The sequence below is a fragment of the Taudactylus pleione genome, unplaced genomic scaffold (assembly GCF_031769625.1).
Source record: "Taudactylus pleione unplaced genomic scaffold, aTauple2 ptg000198l, whole genome shotgun sequence".
NCBI classification, from domain to species: domain Eukaryota; kingdom Metazoa; phylum Chordata; class Amphibia; order Anura; family Myobatrachidae; genus Taudactylus; species Taudactylus pleione.
In genome coordinates, this window is record NW_028284600.1 from 7,051,739 (window position 1) to 7,068,218 (window position 16,480).

Here is a 16,480-nt window from a genome sequence, read left to right on the forward strand (position 1 = left end):
GCCCTTGTTATTAGTAAATTTGATATGCTGCATTTTCATGAATACCGGTTAAGTTCTCTTAAATAATGGTCTCCAATGTGTAGGTGACAGGTACCTTAATAATGCTACTTTAGTCTGCGTGATGGTTTGTTGTGTTTTATAAGCTTAAGTTTACCGGTTGATTTATCAAGCAGTGAAACGAGTGGGGTAGTGGGCCAGAGGAGAAGTTGTCCTTAGCAAGCAAACGCCTTCAAGGTAGCATTTATCAAGTACATTCTATAAAATGAAGGCGGAAGTGTATTAGTTGAAGTGTATTAGTTGCTATGGGCACAGGACCGGCCCCAAGTCTACTTGGTCCCTCCCCGATCCAATTATATCCATGATTAATTATTTTGTTAACCAAAAAAAATATATATTTCTTCCTCGGGTTCCATATGGTCCACAGGAATTACCTTGGGGTATGTAGTTGGATAGCATCCAATGCACCAAACAGCAAAGCTTAGGAGCTCCCAGCATGCACTGGTCCTCCTCCCTATATGCCACAGGCACTCAGTTGTTTTGTTTGGTGCGCGGCAAGTGCACCTGTTTTTACAGTGGGACTGCTCAGGCAGTCTCAAGCTTTTTTTTTTTTTCCAGAGTTTAGCGGTGCTAGGCGCTGTTAAAGACTCCTGCACTGCGACTCCTACTACCTACGCCGACAACACCAGCATCCGCCTTGTGCCACTGGATTTTCGGCATGCTTCAGTGGGGCTGGGTAGTGGCTGGCTGCTGAGGCCTGGCACTGCGGTCGGGGAAACGGAGATACAGGTAAGTGCGCTAAGCAGTCCCTTACCTCTGATGTTGAGACGCATCAGAGGGTGGCTGTGTGTGCAGGACAACTCCTCACTAGGCGACCGGGACCGTAACATCTGTTGCTGAGTCGTCTGGATCTACATGGATCGGACCAAGGCCCTGATTCAGAGCCGCTCGCTGCCGCTGCTCACACGCTGTGGGCATTTTTTCTTGATATCCGGCCGCTCGCAAAGCTGTGGTAGACCACCCACAGCTTGTGCGAGCGGCCAGGAGACCATCGCGACTATCGACCTTGCGACGAGATCCTAGGTAGGGTCTAGGCTGCCACAAGGCCGAGTGGACTTTCTGCTCCAATAGAGCAGGAAGTCCACTACTGACATCAGTAGTGATATCAGTAAGACCTCCCTACGAACGCCAGATGTTCCTAAGGGAACGCCTGCATTTGTCCAGCTACCCGCCCACAAAATGGGGCGACCTGTCACTCGCCATCGACAGCCGCCCCGTCTTGTTGTGAGTCCCGTAGCGACTGAACTTCAGTCCCTCGGCGGGGCTCGCGCACGCCTGACAGGGCACATGCGCAGTGCCTAAATATTGGGCTGCTTGCGAGTGGCTCTGAATCAGGGCCCGAGTCCATCAGGAAAACAGATTTTCTATTTGTGTTGTATGGATTCCACAAAAGAGGTTGGCCAAAAACAAACAGACTTTCTCGCAGGCTCCGTGTGACCATTTCCCAGGTCTATACTCAGGCTGATCTACCTGTTCCTAATGGACCATCATGGGCAGTAAGACATGGCGCCTTGGTTGAACAGCTCTGCAAGGCAGCCACCTGGTCTTCCGTGAGTATGTTCATAAAGTTCTATGCTTTTGATACGTATGCCTCCCAGGGTGCTTCCTTTCCTATCTGCTCAGGAGCGTCCCCACCCTTAAGGGAACTGCTTTAGCACGTCCCAAGGTAATTCCTGTGGACCCTATGAATCCCGAAGAAGAAATAAAGAATTATGGTATAAGATACCTTTTGATTCTTTTTCTTCGAGGTCCATAGGGTCCACAGTGCACCCACCCTGATGCACCTGGCCTCAGATGGACCTGTTCTTAAGCTTTTATTTCACAGAATCCCTCTTCGCTGAGTGTTTTCTTGTGAAATTTTTCTTCCTTCTCCACTCCTCGTTCGCTGTCCTCAGCCCCCAGCGCCTCGTTCGCTGTCCTCAGCCCCCAGCGCCTCGTTCGCTGTCCTCTGCCCCCAGCGCCTCGTTCGCTGTCCTCTGCCCCCAGCGCCTCGTTCGCTGTCCTCTGCCCCCAGCGCCTCGTTCGCTGTCCTCTGCCCCCAGCGCCTCGTTCGCTGTCCTCTGCCCCCAGCGCCTCGTTCGCTGTCCTCTGCCCCCAGCGCCTCGTTCGCTGTCCTCTGCCCCCAGCGCCTCGTTCGCTGTCCTCTGCCCCCAGCGCCTCGTTCGCTGTCCTCTGCCCCCAGCGCCTCGTTCGCTGTCCTCTGCCCCCAGCGCCTCGTTCGCTGTCCTCTGCCCCCAGCGCCTCGTTCGCTGTCCTCTGCCCCCAGCGCCTCGTTCGCTGTCCTCTGCCCCCAGCGCCTCGTTCGCTGTCCTCTGCCCCCAGCGCCTCGTTCGCTGTCCTCTGCCCCCAGCGCCTCGTTCGCTGTCCTCTGCCCCAGCGCCTCGTTCGCTGTCCTCTGCCCCCAGCGCCTCGTTCGCTGTCCTCTGCCCCCAGCGCCTCGTTCGCTGTCCTCTGCCCCCAGCGCCTCGTTCGCTGTCCTCTGCCCCCAGCGCCTCGTTCGCTGTCCTCAGGACACCTCACTGCAGGCTGCCTCAGTGTCAGTGACTCACTGTGTGTGGGCGGGGTAGATGTTTGTAGCATCACACCTGGTCTGCTTTCTATGCTACCTGTAGAGCCCAGCGTTGCCTGGGCCAGGCTATAAGGACACGGCGAGGTGGACATGGGGCTGCTGTGGTCACACTATGCCCACTATGGAGTAGCAACTCAGGAAGGGCCCTCCAGCCGGCCCTGTATTGGCAACATCTACACTCATCCATCAAGGCAGGTTCTAGACAAAGTAGAGTCCGGAGCAAGGTCCATTTGGTGCCCCCCTTAAAAAAAAAAAAAAAAAAATTGTATAAAAATACATATTCCCTCAATGATAGTTTCTCTGCAACGGGGAAAATGTATCCTTGGGCAGGAATGTGTTCAGTCAGTATTCAGTTTCATGTAGGAGATCACATGGTTTAGGAGATGCCTTCTTGGTGTAGGACTGAGGTTCCGAAACGCGGTCCTAAAGTCTTCCCAACAGTTTATATTTTAGAGCTATCCATGGCTGAGCACAGGTATTTAAATCAAATTGATTGAGGTACTGATTAAGCCACCTGTGCTCAACCATGGATATCTCTAAAACCTGAACTGTTGGGGAGCCTTGAGGACCGCATTTGGGAACCTCAGGTGTAGGAATATAACCAATATCGTTGTCATACAACAGAGGTTCAACCAGATTCTTGCCCACTATGTTGCCTCCTACCTCCATATCTCTCCAGCCTCCTACCCCCATTTTCTTTAGCCTCCTACCCTTCATTTCTGCACCCTGTGTCTCTCCAGCCTCCTGCACCCTGTGTCTCTCCAGCCTCCTGCACCCTGTGTCTCTCCAGCCTCCTGCACCCTGTGTCTCTCCAGCCTCCTGCACCCTGTGTCTCTCCAGCCTCCTGCACCCTGTGTCTCTCCAGCCTCCTGCACCCTGTGTCTCTCCAGCCTCCTGCACCCTGTGTCTCTCCAGCCTCCTGCACCCTGTGTCTCTCCAGCCTCCTGCACCCTGTGTCTCTCCAGCCTCCTGCACCCTGTGTCTCTCCAGCCTCCTGCACCCTGTGTCTCTCCAGCCTCCTGCACCCTGTGTCTCTCCAGCCTCCTGCACCCTGTGTCTCTCCAGCCTCCTGCACCCTGTGTCTCTCCAGCCTCCTGCACCCTGTGTCTCTCCAGCCTCCTGCACCCTGTGTCTCTCCAGCCTCCTGCACCCTGTGTCTCTCCAGCCTCCTGCACCCTGTGTCTCTCCAGCCTCCTGCACCCTGTGTCTCTCCAGCCTCTTGCACCCCGTGTCTTTCCAGCCAAAGCATCTCTCCAGCCACTGTCTCCTGTGTGTCTCCAGCCTCCTGTCTCCTGTGTGGAGAGCCGCTGAGTCCTAGTGCCCAGCAGCTGTTGGCCAGGCCCGGCAGTAAAAAGAGGCAGTACAGACTTGGAGCACGCCTCTAACAGTGTTGCGGCTGCACCCCCAGGCAATAGACCTGCCAGCCCGCCGCTTGAGCTGCCCGTCATCTACTTCTCCACTGTTGTTTTCACTGCTTGATACATCAACCCCTTAGTCTTATAATGTTCAACTGTGCATCCTGTGAAATAAATATTTGTACAAAGTATACAGTATATTTGGCAGTTTTTATTTGACATTTTCAGGTGTGTCTTGAGGCTGTGACTCGGTGGGGAGGGGGATTATCCGATGAGTCAGCTGTGTAGTTTTGAGACTTGCCGACATGTAATTGTTTGTGCTGCACGCTTAGAGCATGCTCGTGGACATTGTTATCTGACAATATTTCTCCTTCCCACAGCCTGTCTTCCTGTCCTTCCGAATAGCCGCTGGGGCAGGTAAAGCTATTGCACATGTGCACAAGTGTTGTATCGTGCAGTGATGTGGTGGTAAATATCCATTTCTTTCTTTCTTTTCTTCAATTCTGATATGCTGGTATTGTTTGTGTGATGTGCTTGTAGATTATTTGTTGTTGCTCTTGCAGTTTAATAAATACACGTCTCTTCCACAGGGAAAAGTTGCCAACACAACGACAAGATCTATCAAGAGACAACGCTGTGAGGACCACCCCCCGCAGTATAGCAGACTCCTCCATGTCAGAGACGGTAAACCCAGGTCCTCACAGCCACCTTTGTAAATTACGGATCATCTACTAGGCTTCATCTTCCCAACATACCTTACCTCACTTTCTTGTACGGTTATATAACATCCAGTAGAAACATGGATACATGTATATATTTTTTACATCACTGTTGTGTTGCCAAAATGCTAGCAGACCATACATATCTGGTAATGGTCCTACGTCGTTATCCTGCAAAGTCACGACCTAAAATGGAAGCCTCGCACGCAGAGCTATTCTCCACAGTCACTTTGGGTAAGCGGAATCAGCCGCTCTGGTTGTCGGCAACAAAGGACAGTGCTTCGCTGGTGCCTACAGTATAGCAAGTCAGGCCCTCTATTGCTGGATAGAGCGTGTAATGTCCGTGTCACGCCCATCACGTGCTGACTGAATTCCACGAGAGGGGCCAGTTATCACTAACCACCATTTCCCGCTTTCTTTTATTAAAGACTGAAACGCTAATAAAGGCTTGGAGTTTGCCAGCAAAACGCCTGGAGCAACATAGGGGAAATTTTCCTAATGGTAGTGAAGATATTAATGGTTTTAAATGTGTTTTTCATTATCGACTGAGGCCTGTATCCCTAACATTAGGTCAGCTAGGGGTGTAGCCACTAAAGTGCAATAATCATTGTCCACTTAGAGTGACCATTCAGATCAATAGCCATTACTACATGTCAGCGACTTCCGCACTCTAGGCCGGAACACCCACAGTCTTTAACCCGCCCTAATTTTAGTGTTTTAAGGATAAATGTGATTTCCATGTTATTTACTACACTGCCATATAACATGGTTTGTTTGTTTTTTGAAGTCACAAAGCAGCTGCTTTTCATTTTTTTTATATATATATATAATATATAAATATGAAAAATATATACTTTTTAAAATAATTTATAAATCCTACCAAATCCTATGCTAAGTATTCAGTCCAGTACTGGCGTGTGTGCCATATCAGTAAAAAGCATTCAGGAGTAGCAGTTTTAGATATATGTACATCAGCAACCAAAATTTATATATGTAACCTTTTTGTGTCGTCCTCCTTGATGCAGAATCACCGCACTCAATACATAGTGTGTATATGTGTGTGTGTATATATGTACATATATATATATATATATATATATATATATATATATATATACAAGTACACACACATTAAATACAGTAGCAATTTTCACTTTATTACTCTTGTAATAAATTATTTCTATGTGATATTAAGAACTGAACGTTAAGTTTCTAGTTAGGCTTTGGGTGTCTCTTAAGGGTTTTGTAAACTTGTCTGCCTTTTTCTTACTGTTATATGGTGCCAATTACTCTCTATACACAGTGATGAGATGGGAGACAGATTATTTACTAATAGCCTAGTTCAGGTAGAACTAGTTTTAGAACTTTCGTGTTCAAAGTTTTTTTTATTTTTTAGGAAAGCAAACTTTTGTCGCTGTTGGCAGGTGACTCTCCCCCCCCCCCCAGAGAGTACAACCCTAGACAGGTAATTAGAGAGAGTCTGTTGATGAAACACAAATGTTTGTACTATATTTTATTCAGAACACTACAGAGTTCACGGACTGTGCGATTGCATTAGATTGAGACTTGTGTTTTTGTTTGGTATAAATCACTACGTTTCGGAAATGGATCTACGTCCACTTGCAGGTCTGTCCCAGCTACGCCGCTGTTGGTGTGTACAATGCAGATGCTGTGTTATGTTAGTGTGCCATATCTGTAATCTTACCACAAGATTGTGTTCATGCAAATGGAGATTCCACTGATGGTTATGTATGAATCGCCTTTAAACATCATGGGCTATCCTAGTTCTCAACTTCAAGCAATAAACTGTTCATTGTGACAATCTAGTGTTGGTTGATGTCCGTCTGTTTTTCTTTACCTTTCTCAATTTTTATTGAAGTTATTAACAATCCTAAGGCCTGATTCAGAGATGGAAGGTAATTGCAGAGCCGCACGCAAGCTAATGCCGCAGAAGGTGTCTGCAGGAAACACACCTTGCTGCATCTGCGATTATCGGTTGCTCCTTTGGCCATGTTGCGGAAGCTGAAGTCACTTGGGATGCCAGGAAATCTGCATCCACAGATGCAGATCCTGGCCTCGTCCTTCCCAGAAAACGAGGGTGACACGCCCCTGCTCCACCCCTCAAACACTGCAAGGGAGAACGTAGGACCCATTCTTCTCTGACCACAAAACATCGGAGATGTGCACTAACCATCAAGTTAGCGTACATCACTGTATCAGGTGCATACTATGGTACACCGCAGATAACGTGTGCCCCTCCAGCTGCTGTGAAACTACATATCCCAGCATGCCGTTTCCACAGTTCTAGCATGAATTAACACAGAGGTTCCCAAGCTCCACCATTACAGTCCACGTTTTAAGGATACCCAAATTAGTACCTCAGTCAATTTGATTTAATCTTTTGCACTCAACCATGGATATCCTTAAACCTGGACTGTAATTGCAGAGTTTGTGAACCTCTGCCCTAACAGCAAAACTGCGGCAGGGCATGCTGGGATGAGTAGTTCCACAACCGATGCAGCGCATGCTGGTTAATGGTGTCCTCTACATGCATCCTCTTGTGATTTACTAAAACCGATTAAGTTTAGGTTTACAAGAAGGATGAAAACTTTGGTATATAATAAATTACTTGTCCAAGCAACATGCTGATGTGGGAGTGATAAGGCAGGGCGCAGGAAGAGTAAATCACAAATAACAGCGCACACATGAGATTTTCTTGTCCAGAAAATATATAAAAAAAAAGTAAATAGTTGCTCCTCTAGTACACACACACACACGATCACAAAGTACTTCCTGCTAGAGTCACTGTGAGGTGTGTTGCTACACAAATCAGTGAGGATGGGAATGTCCTATGTACAGAAATGATCAGGTAGTACCGCCCCCTACAGGCACTATGAAGAGCACTAATCGACCAGTTAAACATGAGGTGGAATCCTGGAGACAGGAGCCGAGTCCATTGTAAGCTTCCGTAACTTGTACTTTGTCCATCTGTAAATCACAGACCAATATTTCACAATAAGGTTACTCAGCAGTAGCCGGATCAGTGGCTTATGCCCTCCTTTTGTGTATTGTTCTATTCTTTCTTTCTACTTCAGGGTCCATAGGGTATCCACAGGATACCTTGGGTATAGGTGATGACGTCAGGCATTGGGTACCATAGAGTTAAGTTTTCAGCCTCCCAGGATGCTCTAGGGTCCCCCTCCTATACCCCGCCCCCGAGCCAAGGCATCTCAGTTTCGTTTGGTGCCCGGCCGGAGTCGGATGCACCTGTTTAGAGGGGGGCTAGAATTGGCCCCTGAAGTTTTCTACAAGCAGCTGTGGCTGCTCATCTGGATGAACTGCATGGACAGTCAGTACTGACGTCCATGCTGTCTTCCCTACACCCTCGCCGGTACCAGAACGCCGGTACTGATCCGGGGATGCTGATAGGCATCTGGGGTCACAGCTTGCGGTGACCCCAGATGTTTGGGACCATGGCCGGATTCAAGGGGGCAGCAGGTAAGCAGCGGGGTCCCGCGGTGGGTCCCTGCTGAACACATGGTCCAGAATCCCTAGGGACTGGCTGCAGCGTGGAGCCAGGTTTCGGACCTGCGCTTCCACTACCCCCCTGGGACAGCGGACCGCAGCTGAGCGGTAGCGCTGTGGCGTCCCAGGGGTTAATTGCATGCCAGGGGAGCGCGCCTTCCCTGTAACACAGCCGGCGCCTCCCCCGCTGCACACTGGCCCCGTGGCAGCGCTCTGCTGACTGGCCCTGTGGCAGCGCTCCTCTCTGCCGACTGGCCCTGTGGCAGCGCTCTGCCACAGGGCCGGCCTCCTCTCTGCCCCTCGGTGACTGGCCCTGTGGCAGCGCTCCTCCCCCAGGCCGGCCTCCTCTCTGCCCCTCGGTGGCCATCTTTTGCTGGAAGCATGGTGAGCGCTGCTGGACGCTGAAGATCGGTGGCATCGCGGTCTGGGTCCCCCGGCATACCTCTCCTCCGTTGGTTCAGGTCTGTGTATGCAGCGCTGTGTCCTACCAGGCTCTGTGTCTGCGTAGTTGAGAATCAGCGCTGATGGTGCAGGAATTGATTTCTTTGCATTGTATGTGACTGCTGCTAGCATCTGCTGCCTGTACTTTCACTTTCTACTGTCAGCCTTTTCACTGTCCCTGTTCTTCTTCTGCTAAAGCCCTTGCGGTGCGGTGTTTGCAGGGTGGTTCTCCCACTATACTAATAAGTATCAGTGAGAGGGGTCACATACTTACCATCATGTCTGAGAGTGACTTTCCTCTCCAGATTTTGTGTACTAAGTGTAAGGTACCAATAGCGGAGGGGGAGGGTAACGCGGAGGGGCAGTGTTATTTATTGGCGCGGCCAATTACTGTCACGGCTCCGGTACAGGAGCCACCCTGGGCTTGTTTCGCCAAAGCGCTTACAACCCTCGTGGGCCAGTTAGCTCCGCAGCCTACCTTCCCACAGATGGGATTGTCCCAGCAGTCAGTGGTGTCGTCGCCCATGCAGGGTTTCCCGAGACAATTGATGGTACCGCACAGTCTCCCTATTTCCCCTCCTCAGGTCTCTCAGGAGCCTGCGTGGGTTAATTCGCTGACAAGCTCTGTACAGCATTTGTCGGACGTGTTACAAGGGGAGTCTGTGTTGCGGCCTCACAAGCGGCCGGTGGCGTCTCTGTCTGCTCCTTATGAGGATGACGACGGGACGTCCGATGATGGGGAGATTCTGGATCTTTCTGACCAAGAACCTCCCCGTACTAAAGAGTCGGACGCTAAGTCTAAGGTTTATATTCCTGGCCTTATTCGTGCAGTCCGCACTGTTTTAGTTATTGAGGATGATGAGCCTCCGGTGTCATATTGAGGATGATGAGCCTCCGGTGTCAAAATCCAAATATGCCTTTTTCAAGGATGTTAAGGGTGACGCCACAGTGTTTCCTCTTTCGGGTCAATTAGTGGACCACTTAGAGGAGGCGTGGAAACATCCAGGCAAACGGTATCAGCCTCAAAGGCGTTTAGCAGTGGCGTATCCGTTTGCAGACAGTTATTTTGCTAAGTGGGAATCCCCGCCACAGATGGATTCACATGTGACACGCCTGGTCCGAAGTGCCACGTTGCCCATGCCCTCCATGTCCTCCTTAAAGGATGCCACGGACCGTAAGGTGGAAATCTGCCTAAAGTCTGTTTATTCCCTCGCGGGGGGGGGGGGGGGGGCAGCCAGGCCGGCTATGGCCATTTGTTGGGTAGCCAGAGCTATGGAGCGTTGGGCAGATACTTTAGATGCGTCTTTTGATTCAGACTGTTCGGCTGAACAGACCGAGTTGATAGGCAATCTCAGAGATTCGGCCACTTACATTAACGAAGCGGCTTTAGATATCAGTGCCCTGACCTCACGGATTTCTTCGGCTGCACTGGCGACTCGTCGCACCTTTAGGTTGCAATCTTGGAAGGCGGACGCTGATTCCAAAAAGGGCCTGGAAGCCTTGCCTTTTAATGGAGAAGTCTTATTTGGTCCGGATCTGGACAAAATTGTAGCCACGCTGGCGGCAGCCAAATCGGCATGTCTCCTGTCTGCTGCAGTTTCTTCCAGTTCAGGTACGTCGTCCTTTTGGCCTTACAGGACCCAGGGTAGGCCTAAAGCACAGTTCTTTCCCCAACAGGCTGGCCCCAAGAAGTCGGCCAAGCCCCGGAAGCAGGCCCTGGAGTACCAGACGTCCGGGCCCTAAGTCAGATGACAAACCTGCGGCCTGACGGTCCGGGCCTCCCTTTGGGGCATCCCAAAGTGGGAGGCCGCCTGCTACGGTTCGCCCAGTGTTGGTCGGTGACCACGACAGACAGTTGGGTTCACGAGGTGGTTTCTCACGGGTATGCCTTCTCCTTCCGGCACAGGCCCCGTCCCGATTCTTCACCACGGGTCTTCCATCAGACCGGAACAAAGCCACGGAACTGCGGAAGGTTTTGCACACTATGCTCCAGGCTGGAGTTATAGTGCCTGTTCCTTTTACCCAGAGGGGCCTGGGTTTCTATTCCAATCTGTTTTTGGTGCAGAAACCCAATGGGTCGTACCATCCGATACTCAACCTCTCAGCACTCAAAAAGTCATTGCGGGTGCCGAGGTTTCGGATGGAGACCCTACGGTCCATCATTCTGGTGCTGGAACCTGGGGATTACATGGTGTCGTTGGACATACAGGACACTTATCTGCATGTCCCTATTCTTTCGCGCCATCAACAGTTCCACAGGTTTGCAATCCGTAACGATCACTTCCAGTTCCGAGCATTACCTTTTGGCTTGGCGACAGCACCACGTGTGTTCACCAAGGTGATGGCGGTCATGGCGGCTTCCCTGCGGCTGCAGGGAGTCCGCATGTTGCCGTACTTGGACGACCTACTGTTGGTAGCAGGATCTCCGGAGCGCCTTCTGCGCCATTTGGATCTGACGATTGCAGTACTGCAATGGATAAACTGGCAAAAGTCCACCCTGATCCCGTCTCAGAGGATTCTGCACCTCGGAGCCTTGTTGGACTCCAGTCAGCAGCGGATCTTTGTGACGGGAGAAGAGATCTCTGCCTTGCAGTTGAGGGTGCGCAGTTGTCTGCAGAGTCGCCGGGTGTCTTCACTCGGCAATGAGGTTACTGGGCTCCATGGTGTCCGTATTCGACATGGTGGAATATGCCCAGTTTCACTCCAGACCTCTGCAGCAATTGATCCTGTCCAAATGGAATGGACTGCCTCAGAGTCTCAAATCCCAGACGATGGTGCTCACTCCGGAGGTTCGCCTGTCCCTTGCCTCGTGGTTGCAGACAACCAATCTCAACAAGGGTTGTCCGTTTTGGGTCTCGAACTGGGTCTTATTGACAATGGACGCCAGTCTTCGGGGCTGGGGAGCGGTCACGGGTCCACACTTGTTCCAGGACACATGGACTCAGGCGGAAAAGGAGCTTCCGATAAACATCTTGGAACTCTGCGGCGTTTTCAATGCTCTCCAGCAGGCCCATCGGGTTCTCCAGGGTCCTCTTGTGCAGGTCCAGTCGGACAACGCCACCACCGTGGCTTACATAAATCGGCAAGGAGGAACCAGAAGTCGGGCGGCACTCGTAGAGGTGTCCCGCATCCTGATCTGGGCGCAGCGCAATCTCCCGGCCATATCAGCGGTATTCATCCCGGAAGTCCTCAATTGGGAGGCCGACTTTCTCAGTCGCCAGGACGTTCATCCGGGGGAATGGTCTCTGCACCAGGACGTTTTTCAACTTCTGGTGGACAGGTGGGGTCTTCCAGAAATCGACCTCATGGCGTCACGGCACAACAACAAGTTGCCGGTGTACGGGTCTCGCACAAGAGACGAAAAGGTGTCTCTGGTGGATGCTCTGTCCGTCCAGTGGACGTTCCGGTTTGCTTATCTCTTTCCTCCGTTTTCCCTTCTTCCACGGGTAATCCGGAAATTCAAACAGGAAGGAGGGATGCTTCTATTGATAGCTCCCGCGTGGCCCAGACGGCACTGGTTCTCAGACCTTCAGGGTCTGTCCGTGGACATTCCTCTGCGGTTGCCGCTACGACCGGACCTACTGTCGCAAGGTCCTTGTCTTCACCCGGACCTGACTCGGCTGTCTTTGACGGCGTGGCTGTTGAGACGGCCATGTTAAGGTCCAGGGGGTTTTCCAGCTCTGTAGTACGCACTATGCGGAGAGCTCGAAAACCGTCTTCTGCAAGAATATACCATCGTGTGTGGCATACGTTCTTCCAATGGTGTCGACCGAGAGGTTATGCACCTCGGGAGTTCCATCTGTCTAGAGTGCTAGCCTTCCTACAGGCGGGACTAGACCATGGGCTTCGCCTTGCTTCTTTGAAGGTGCCGGTTTCTGCCCTGTCTGTCTGGTTCCATCATAGGATTGCTACGATCCCTGATGTGCGCACCTTTATGCAAGGTGTTCTTCGAATCCAGCCGCCATTTGTTCCACCGGTGGCGCCTTTGGATTTGGCGGTGGTTCTGAGGGCTCTCCAGGGACCGCCATTTGAATCACTGGGCTCAGTGGATCTTAAATGGCTGACAGCCAAAACAGTTTTCCTTCTGGCCATCGCTTCGGCCAGACGTGTTTCTGATTTAGGGGCTCTATCTTGTAGAACCCCTTTCTTGATTTTTCATGGGAACAGGGCAGTGCTGCGCACTCGTCCTGATCTTCCCAAAGTTGTTTCCCGGTTTCATATCAACGAGGAAATCGTTGTGCCGGCTTTTAACTCACCTGACCTTTCAGTGGGTGAGGCCACTTTGGATGTTGTGCGGGCCTTAAGATTTATGTTGACCGCACTTCTTCGTTTCGGAAGTCTGACGCCTTGTTTGTCCTCTATGGCTTCCGTAAACAGGGTTGGCCTGCTTCAAAGCAAACTTTGGCAGGCTGGATCCGTATGGCAATTTCAGAAGCTTATCTTCATGAAGGCCTGCCGGTTCCTTCCTCTGTGAGGGCTCATTCCACTAGGTCTGTGGGTCCTTCGTGGGCAGCTCGACGTGGTCTCTGCAGTACAGATCTGCAAGGCTGCCACGTGGTCCTCTGTCCATACCTTTGTGAGGTATTACGCGTTTGACACCTTTGCCTCTCAGGATGCTTCATTCGGGCGGCGGATTCTCCTCCTTTCAGCACAGGAGCGTCCCCACCCTTGAAGGATACTGCTTTGGGACATCCCCAAGGTATCCTGTGGATACCCTATGGACCCTGAAGTAGAAAATATGAGATATGGTAAGAACTTACCTTTGTTATCTCTATTTCTACGAAGTCCATAGGGTTCCACAGGACTCCCGCCCTGTCGCACCTGTGCTGCAGATGGGCTTTGCTCTGGTCACCGGTTTTTCCATCTCCCTCTGGTAAGAATTTGATTCTTGTGTGTGTCCAGATCTTTTTTTCTCTCATCCTTCTCCTCCTCCGGCCTATGGCTTGGTACGTAACTGAGATGCCTTGGCTCAGGGGCGGGGTATAGGAGGGGGACCCTAGTGCATTCTGGGAGGCTGAAAACTTAACTCTATGGTGCCCGATGCCTGACGTCATCACCTATACCCAAAGTATCCTGTGGAACCCTATGGACTTCGTAGAAATAGAGATAACAAACGTAAGTTCTTACCATATTTCATATTTTTTCTATATACAGAGATAACAGTTTGGAAGACTTGGAGTATGGTTTCCACTATCCGCTGTCAGAGATGTAATAGTCCAGGTAGGGTGAAGGAAGGATGAGGTATAATACATTATAGAGTGCAGTTCCTGCCATATATAATCTATAGTTTGGTGATATCATTCTCTAGTGCAGTTTGAGGAAAGGTGGATGTTGTTTTTAGGGCCGTTATACCGAACATACGTGTTCTCTATATGTGATAAATATGGCTGTTACCCTGGACAGGGTAGTCCCCCTCTACTGCCGCTATTTACAGCTATCGGCGTCCACACGCCCCAATACATGAGTCACCCGCAGCAAGGGAGACTATCCACCTTTCTAGGCCAACCACAACCACCACAAGTGTGCGGCCTCACCTCCCGGGACCCGGGCCCGGTGGGCCTCTTCCCATATCAGAGAAGCACCATCAAACGTGCTGCATCCCTGAACCCAGCGGGACCGTGGGGTTCAGTAACTCACCAGAGAAGTAACATTCTCAGTCCAGACGCAGACTGACACACCGCGACCCAGCTGCAATACTGCGTGTCCAAGCAAGAACAAAGATACTCCACTTCAAGAGATGTCTTGGGCAATCGCCCACACCAGTGGCAACCCTACCGGTAGGTATAGACTGTCATCCACACCGTGCGGGGTGCCGCCAACACCAGAACTTTACCAAGACCTACTGACATTTCATTTCACCCAGACTGCTCACAAGACTGTTGACCATAGGTCCAGCTGGGGAGACGTGCTGTTCAAGAACCGCACGGTACGGAGCCCCCTGAAAGGGTCCACCTATCTCCCCCCTTTGAGTCAGTCGCACACCCTCTGTCCACCCCATTCCCACGCCCCACCTAGTCCTGACACCCTCCCCCATCTCAAGACATACCCATCAACCCCCCCGACCATTGTGTCTGCTCATTAAATGGCTTGGCCTCACAATCTGGTGTCTGTTTTTCTTTCAACACACAGTATTAGTCATCACACACTACACAATACCCCACAAAATACCTACAAGAGAGCGCACCCAACTCCCTATTTTCAGTTCTCATCCCTAACAGGACTAGGTACTCCTGTAGACGGTGCAGCACTCACACAACCCTCCCCACCCCCTTGCATATACATTTACACGGACCCACCCCTCCCCTTTCCCACCTCCACCACGACCCCCTATCTCCTATACCTAGTCACCCCCACCAACACCCCCTGCTCTATCCTTACCTTTCTTCCCTGCTATCCTGTGCCACAGCCCCTTCCCTCCATCCCCCGGTCCTCACCCTACCACAACCACAGTTGCAAGAGCGAGGTTTATCAAAACATTTCCTATGTGATATATGGTGTTTATGCGCTTAAACATTTATGTTTAAAGTTTCAGTTTCTAATAGAACTAAAGACATTTCAGGACCCACCTGGAGACTCTGCTGATTAATTATATATGTGACACTTGTATATCTGTGTGCGACTGAGACTGAAAACGGAACTTGGTGTGGGTAAAAAGCTGTGGCTGCTGCATTGTAGCACTTCGTATGCTGATTCAGAGACAATGTACTCACACACAGATATACAAGTGTCAAATTAATCAGCAGAGTCTCCTGATGCGTCCTAGTTGCATTGCATTGCTACTTAGGCGCATTTTCGGCAAAAAGACGCTCGGCGCTAGCAGAGTCTCGGAGGACCAGGCGTGCCAAGAGGGGCTGTTTGACCAGTGAGAGCACATCTGTAGCTAATCATTTTTCCTATGCAGAGCAGGCTATCTGTAAGCATAATAGTGACAATTGTAGTAAGCTCTCAGACACTGAAAGACTGATTACAGAAGACAAATGACCACATTAATTGCTAATGAGTCGGAATGCCGTTTCACTCAAGCCAATATTTGGTAACTTTAAACAAATACGATTGCCGATGTTACAATAGGAAGTACATGCTAATGTAAAATTGTTGGCCACTGAATATACACCGATAAGGTATAGCATTAAAACTGCGTTCAGGTGAAGTGAATAACATTGGCTACCTTGTTACTTACCTTGTTACAATGGCACCTATCAAGGGATGGGGATATATTAGGCAGAAAGTGAACACTCTGTTCTTGAAGTTGATGGAAAAATGGACAAAAGTAAGGATCTCAGTGACTATGACAAAAGCCAAATTATGATCGCTAGACACCTGGATCAGAGCATCCCCAAAACAGCAGGTCTTGTGGGGCATATTCCTAGTATGCAGTGGTTAGTACCGGTTACAGGCTTATGGGCACCCAAGGCTCATTGTTGCGTGTGGGGAGTGAAGGCTACTCAGTCTGGTCCTGTCCCATGGAAGAGCTGCTCTAGCACAAATTGTTGAAAATGTTAATGCTGGCTATGTCAGAACACACAGTAGCAGCTTCATGCGTATGGGGCTGCATAGCCAGACTGGTCAGTATGCCCATCTTGACCTCTATCCACCGCCTCTACAATGGGCACGTAAACGCCAGAACTGGACCTGGAGCAATGGAAGAAGGCGGCGTGGTCTGAAGAATCTTTTTTTTTTAATTAGTTTTTTTAACATCTGGATGGCTCGGTGCATGCAAGTCATTCATCTGGGGAAGAGATGGCATCAGGACGCACTATAGACAGAAGGCAAACAGACGGATGCTCTGGGCAATGTTCTGCTTCATGTGGATG

At 50.6% G+C, this 16,480-nt stretch overlaps 1 protein-coding gene across 3 annotated transcripts in view; it reads left to right on the top strand.

Moving 5' to 3' along the window:
• INPP5A (inositol polyphosphate-5-phosphatase A) overlaps window positions 1-6,524 on the top strand; it is a 567,250-nt gene extending 560,726 nt beyond the window's left edge. For 2 of the 3 annotated variants that reach the window (XM_088476881.1, XM_088476879.1), the window contains exons 15-16: window positions 4,362-4,398; window positions 4,572-6,524. In XM_088476881.1, coding sequence (XP_088333007.1) covers window positions 4,362-4,398; window positions 4,572-4,621 — 87 coding nt within the window. In that variant the 3' untranslated portion in view covers window positions 4,622-6,524. Of the gene's footprint in view, window positions 1-4,361; window positions 4,450-4,571 lie in introns of all 3 variants that reach the window. The other variant, XM_088476880.1, reaches the window with a different exon arrangement.
• The last annotated feature ends 9,956 nt before the right edge of the window (window positions 6,525-16,480 follow it).